At 37.5% G+C, this 7,585-nt stretch overlaps 1 protein-coding gene across 1 annotated transcript; it reads left to right on the forward strand.

Moving 5' to 3' along the window:
- The first annotated feature begins 1,878 nt into the window (after positions 1–1,878).
- LOC136855325 (heterogeneous nuclear ribonucleoprotein A3-like) lies at positions 1,879–4,937 on the forward strand. Its single transcript, XM_067132234.1, has 2 exons — positions 1,879–2,157; positions 4,343–4,937. The coding sequence occupies exons 1-2, from the start codon at positions 2,149–2,151 to the stop codon at positions 4,745–4,747; spliced, it is 414 nt and encodes a 137-aa protein (XP_066988335.1). The 5' UTR covers positions 1,879–2,148; the 3' UTR covers positions 4,748–4,937.
- Positions 4,938–7,585: the final 2,648 nt, after the last annotated feature.

The following is a 7,585-nucleotide window of genomic DNA, read 5'->3' on the forward strand; positions in this document are numbered from 1 at the left end:
AAAAACTTGTATAGACAATAGGGCTGGTTTCACCAGATGAACCACTGAATCCTCGCGTACTGTCTATATAAAGTACGTAAAGTATATATTTTAATTCACGTCATGTAGGTAATACTTCGTCTGAAGTAGAAATGACGGGATAAATCTGATTTAAAAGTCTTCATGTTCACAAGACTAAGTTTTTTGAAGGAAATTAGATTTCTCATGAAAGAATGACGTTTCCAAAGGTACCGACCACACGATGGTTCCCTCCCAGTGGATTTAAAACCTTTCTGTTCTCAGAAGAAAACATGTAAAAATGCGCCGGAGTTTCTTCGGCGCAATCGAGTTTTCTGCACAGCGTATAATGCTGTATGAAACTCTCTGCCGCGGCCCGGTGGTGGCCCGCGACGTTAGCACCTATAGCGGTGCCACACTCATGATCAACGGCTAACCTTAACCTTAAATAAAAGCAAAGCGTTTTAAATATCAAACGCCTTTCGCTCGCACTGACTGTCTTGTATAAAGCTTAATCATTTCCTTGATTAGAAAATGATCTTAACCAGTGTATAATTCAGCTTGTAACACTGCAAAATATGTGATAAAATACAATGTATAAGATCATTTTATTCATGATTTTATGCACAAGTGCCTTTTAACATAAATATGAGTGACATCGTGAAAAACGACCTTCCTTACAGTTGGTGTCTGCAATATCATACACTAACCAACTGCCTAATATTTATCTTATTATTATTATTATTATTATTATTATTATTATTATTATTATTATTATTATTATTATTATTATTATTATTATGATTAGATTATGAACGTTAATTATTATTATTATTATTATTATTTATTATTATTATTATTATTATTATTATTATTATTATTATTATTATTATTATTATTATTATTATTATTATTATATTCAGAAGATAAACCTTATTAATATGGAACAAGCCCACAGGGGCCATTGACTTGAAATTCAAGCTTCCAGAGAACATGGTGTTCATTAGAAATAGAGAAAGAAGAGATAACTCATAAAAGAGAAAACAATATAAATTAATACATTCCATAAATCAATAGTTACAAATATAAATAACTTATAAAGCACAAGGTGGCGGCCTCTGTTGTTGGTACATACCTACAGCGCCGCCAGAAGTACGATTATGGCTAACTTTAACCTCAAAGGAAATTTTTTTAAAAACTACTGAGGCTACAGGGCTGCAATTTTGGTACGTTTGGTGACTGGAGGGTGGATGATCAACATACCAGTCTGCAGCCCTCTGGCCTCAGCAGTTTTTACGATGTGAGGGCGGATGGACAGACAAAGCCGGCGCAATAGTTGTCTTTTACAGAAAACTAAAACTCTACTAAAAGTTGGAGACCTTCCGGAATTATCTCTGAACGCTCTCTTGTTCCTCCGCAAAATGTAAAATGGTAACCGTAGACAGGAAGAACATTACGTTGCAGGACGATTGCTGAGATGCTGACTGCAGTATGGGAGAAACAAATCTACATTTTATGTACGAGTACAAATATATTTAAAAATAAATCTCTACAGTTTCCCGAAAGCTCTCTGTAGAGATTAATTTTTCAATATATGTACCCATACGTAACTGTGGATTTTCGAGACTCGAGCTACTACGAGTATTTTTATGACTGCAATATTAAGAATTCCGCAATTCCAACGTAATACTGCATTGTACCCAGCGTACTTCGTTCGCGCTTGTTGCAAAGGCTACAATTTCCCGGAATGATTGCAGGATGCTGGGGAAAAACAGAAATTAACTCAAACCGGTTCAGAGCAAACTCAGTTGACAGATATCGTCGAGCCGATTTTAGATTCACCTGATCGTCCAGAGGACCAGACGTTCAGCGAATCCCCCTCGATTCGCTGAAACAATTCTTCTTTTAGGTTCATCAGAGTTCAAATCCCTCGTAGTATCTTGATAGGGCTTTGTCACGACGAATGTCCTCGTCGTGAGGAACTAGTCACTGGCAACTCGAAGCTGAACTCCGCTCGGGACGAGTCCTACGCTGCTTCCAGTGACTGGGATATAAAAGTGAAAACAGGACATACCCTCTACGCATTCAATCTCCGGTTACGTTCTCCCACACAAGACAGTCAGCTCGACGTACACGAGTCTTGGCGCAACTATGAACTTGGTAAGGCTTCAAGTGAAGTGTTGGATTCTGATGTAAACATTGCACATACGTGCTTTGATTCCTGACAGCAAAATACTTCGACAGAGACGTGGGTGAATATTAAACTAAATGTTTTAGTCATTCGGGGTTTGAGTTTAGTGTTATCTCTAGCAAGAGTTTTTGAATTGCATGTGTCCTAATTAGAATGTCCCAAATCCTGGTATAGTTTAATTATATCAACGACTTCACGCTTTACTTATTCAGGGTTTGAATTTAATACTAACTGGCTCTTATACACAGTCCCTGAATTACTTATGTTCTAATTAGAATGTCCCGAAACATTATAAAGAATCAAATTTCTGGAAAGTCTCAATGACGATTTTCTTAAAAGCCTGGAACCTTCCAGGCTCTTACCAAAAAAAAAAAAAGACTAATATTCCTTCCCATTCCAGACAGTCAAATTACCTCTTCTTATTCAAAATCTGTAAGAATCTTCCAGTCTCTTGAAAAACTCTAATATTAATTCCCATTCCAGGTCCTGGTGGCGTTGGCGCTCTGCTTTCTTAAAAAAAACTGTAATATTCATTTACATTCCAGAAATTGGTGACAAAAAACTCTAATATACTGTACATTCCAGATCTTGGTGACATAAAACTCTAACATTCGTCCCCATTCCAGATCTTGGTGACATAAAACTCTAATATAAATTCCCATTCCAGATCTTGGTAACATAAACCTCTAACATTCATCCCCATTCCAGATATTGGTGACATAAAGCTCTAATGTAAATTCCCATTACAGATCTTCGTGATATAAAACTCTAAAATAAATTCCCATTCCAGATCTTGGTGACATAAAACTCTAACATTCATTCCCATTCCAGATCTTGGTGACATAAAATCCCCATTCCAGAATCTTGGTGAATTAAATAACATTTCATCCCCATTCCAGATCTTGGTGACGTAAAACTCTAACATTCATCCCCGTTCCAGATCTTGGTGAGATAAAACTCTAGCATTCATCCCCATTCCAGAATCTTGGTGACATTAAACTCTAACATTTCATCCCCATTCCAGATCTTGGTGATATAAAACTCTAACATTCATCCCCATTCCAGATCTTGGTGACATAAAACTAACATTTCATCCCCAGTCCAGATCTTGGTGACATTAAACTCCAACATTCATCCTCATTCCAGATCTTGGTGACATAAAACTCTAACATTTCATTCCCATTCCAGATCTTGGTGATATAAAACTCTAACATTTATCCCTGTTCCAGATCTTGGTGACATAAAACTCTAGCATTCATCCCCATTCCAGAATCTTGGTGACATTAAACTCTAACATTTCATCCCCATTCCAGATCTTGGTGATATAAAACTCTAACATTCATCCCCATTCCAGATCTTGGTGATATAAAACTAACATTTCATCCCCAGTCCAGATCTTGGTGACATTAAACTCCAACATTCATCCTCATTCCAGATCTTGGTGACATAAAACTCTAACATTTCATTCCCATTCCAGATCTTGGTGATATAAAACTCTAACATTCATCCCCGTTCCAGATCTTGGTGACATAAAACTCTAGTATTCATCCCCATTCCAGAATCTTGGTGACATTAAACTCTAACATTTCATCCCCATTCCAGATCTTGGTGATATAAAACTCTAACATTCATCCCCATTCCAGATCTTGGTGACATAAAACTAACATTTCATCCCCAGTCCAGATCTTGGTGACATTAAACTCCAACATTCATCCTCATTCCAGATCTTGGTGACATAAAACTCTAACATTTCATTCCCATTCCAGATCTTGGTGACATAAAACTCTAACATTCATCCCCATTCCAGATGACATAAAACTCTTAACATTCATCCCCATTCCAGATATTTGTGACATAAAACTCTTATATACATTCCCATTCCAGGTGACATAAAACTCTTAACATTTATCCCCATTCCAGATCTTGGTGACATAACACTCTAAAATTCCTCCCCATTTCAGATCGTGGTGACATAAAACTCTAATATACATTCCCACTCCAGGTAACATAAAAATCTAACATTCATTCCCATTCCAGATCTTGGTGACATAAAACTCTAACAATCATTGCCATTCCAGATCGTGGTGACATAAAACTCTAATATAAATTCCCATTCCAGGTGACATAAAACTCTAACATTCATCCCCATTCCAGATCTTGGTGGCCTTGGCGTTCTGCATTCTTCTGGGTACAACGACGGCCTTTCCAGAACCGGCCCCAGTGGCTCTGGCGAGCCCTCTTCCAGAACCCGCTCCAGACCCGGACCCCCACCGACGGAGAGGCTTTGGCTTCGGCCTTGGGAGGTTTGGAAGATTTGGAGGCTTCGGAGGCTTCGGGGGCTTCGGAAGGCGCCGAGGACGCTTCGGAAGGCGCAGAGGCCGCTTTGGGCACGGCCTCTTCGGACATGGCCTCTTCGGAGGCCTTGGACTCCTCGGCGGCGGTCATCACCACTTCGGAGGCGGGCATCACCACTTTGGGGGAGGTCATCATCACTTCGGCGGCGGTCACCACTTCGGTGGCGGTCACCACTTCGGCGGTGGTCACCACTTCCATGGATAATTCTAACTGTTTTCCTAAAGATTCATTATTCGTCACCATTTTCAGTGGGGGTCATTAAGAGATCGTGTTCATAATCCTCTGGAGGTCATTAAGATATTGTATTCATAATCCTCTGGAGGTCATTAAGAGAGTGTGTTCATAATCCTCTGGAGGTCATTAAGATACTGTATTCATAATCCTCTGGAGGTCATTAAGATAAGATAATCCTCTGTAATTGTTGATAATCCTCTGAGGCCATTAATAGTGTGTTCACAATCCAAAGAGCATCATTAAGACACTGTGTTCACCATACACAGGGGGTCTATAAGACACTGTTTTCACCATCTAATGGGGTCATTAAGACATTGTGTACACTACTCAGTGAGAGACATTAAGAAATTGTATCACCATCCAATAGGGGTCATTAAGAGTCTGTATTCATCACCAAATGAGTCATTAAGAATTTGTATTCACCAACCAACAGAGGTCATTAAGATATTGTGTTCAGTTCCCAATGGGATTCATTAAGAATTTGTATTCACTATCCAGTTGGGTAGTGTGTTCAATACCCAATGGGTGTCATTAAGAGTTTGGATTCACTTCTCAGTGGGGGTCAATAAGAATCTGTTCACCACACAAGGATACATCACCAACCAATAGGGGTCATTAAGAATCTGTATTGACATCACAACTTGGGGCCACAGAGTCTACACTCAACACCAAATGGGGGTCATTAGGATCTAGTTCACCAGCTAAAAGGGGTCATTAAGAGTCTGTACACCCCACAGCTACTATTACTGGTCACAAACTTACCAAATTGTGTGGCAATTATTTTTCCTGACGTTTTCGCTCACATGAAAATTTGCTGCAATAAAGGCTTGAGATATTCAAGCGATATCCTTCAGTATTCTGATTTCAGAAACACAAATTTCATTCACATTTAAACCCTTGTAATGTGAGGGCTTAAATATGTAAAGTAAAGTGATCTCATTTACTGTTGTATTCTCAAGGAGAATAAAGTTATGCATCTTACAGAAGTTCACTAAACCTAAGTCCAGAGGGAAAACTAACTTAAGTATCATGAAAATTCATATGAATACTGAAGATGGTCAGTTGATTCTAAAGGATCAATACCATGATCCATGTGGAAAGCGCATTTGCAAAGTTTTTTATTTTATTATTATTATTATTATTATTATTATTATTATTATTATTATTATTATTATTATTATTATTATTATTATTATTATTATTATTATTATTATTATTATTATTATTCAGGAGATAAAACCTATTCACATGGAACAAGCCCACCAAAGGGGCCACTGACTTGAAATTCAAGATTCCAAAGAATATGGTTTTAATTACGAAGAAGTAAGAGGAGGTACAGGGAAATACAGAAAAAAAAGAGATCCCACTTATCAAGAGAGAAAAAAATTATTAAAAAATTAATAAATATATAAAAACATATTAAAATGCAAGGAGCATAGTATTAGTGCAGTAATGCATTGCATCTTCGGTTGGGCTTCTGAAGTTCCCACTGCACGACATCCTCTGAAGGGAGGCCGTTCCACAGAAGTCACCACAGGGCAGAATCAGAAATCAGATCAGGCAAGTGTGATTAAGGAGCAGACATATGACATCGATGAGTTCCAGTTTCGTCGCAGTCGATTGGTCCTGTCAGTGCACTGCCCTGTGAGGTTGATGCACTCTCCAGTGCCGACCAGATTCAGAAGAACCAAACCTGTGATTGTGTTGATCTATAGCTGTAAAAGATCTTCATACAGCAGAATAATTCACCCTGTTCAAACCAGTTCTTGCCTTTTCGTTGTGCAGTCTAATGCGTTTCCATGTAAGCTGACTATCTGTTGAATCCTGTTTCAGAAATGAATTGGGAAACTTTGCTTGGTGAATTAAACATTATGCTAAAGAAGAAGATATTTGATTTTCTGTCTTATAATGAAACGCATATTTTTCTACATTACTTGCATGTTAATCCATGTGCTTTGTATTCAGTCATTTATTACTCATACTGGATGGATCTACACTCATATATGCACACAAATACACATACAAATACATATACATATATACATATATATACACACATATATATATATATATATATATATATATTATATATATATATATATTATATATATATATATATATATATATATATATATATATATATATATATATATATATATATATATATATATATATATATATTTATATATATATACACACACATATATATATGACCACTTTTTTCAAGAACGCGTTATTAATACTTACCGAAATCATCATCTCATTATTATTATCAAAATAGTTTAACCAGACCATCTCGTAACAAAGATAGAATTCTCCTTCAAAAACTCTTAGGTTCCGCTACCGTGACATTTCATTAGGAGTTTATTATAGCGTTGCAATCCACTTATTGCAACAGGGATTTCATTTTCTTCGGCGCAATCGAGTTTTCTGTACAGCCGCTACAGCATGTAATCAAGGCCACCGAAAATAGATCTATCTTTCGGTGGTCTCGGTATAATGCTGTATGAGCAGCGACCATGAAATTTTAACCACGGCCCGGTGGTGGCCTATCCTATATCGTTGACAGAGGCACGATTATGGCTAACTTTAACCTTAAATAAAATAAATACTACCGAGGCTAAAGGGCTACAATTTGGTATGTTTGATGATTGGAGGGTGGATGATCAACATACCAGTGTGAAATCCTCTAGCCTCAGTAGTTTTTTAAGATCTGAGAGCGGACAGAAAAAGTGCGAACAGAATAAAGTGCGGACAGAATAAAGTGCGGACAGAATAAAGTGCGGACAGACAGACAAAGTTGGCACA

This window comes from Macrobrachium rosenbergii, chromosome 31 (assembly GCF_040412425.1).
Source record: "Macrobrachium rosenbergii isolate ZJJX-2024 chromosome 31, ASM4041242v1, whole genome shotgun sequence".
NCBI classification, from domain to species: Eukaryota; Metazoa; Arthropoda; class Malacostraca; order Decapoda; family Palaemonidae; genus Macrobrachium; species Macrobrachium rosenbergii.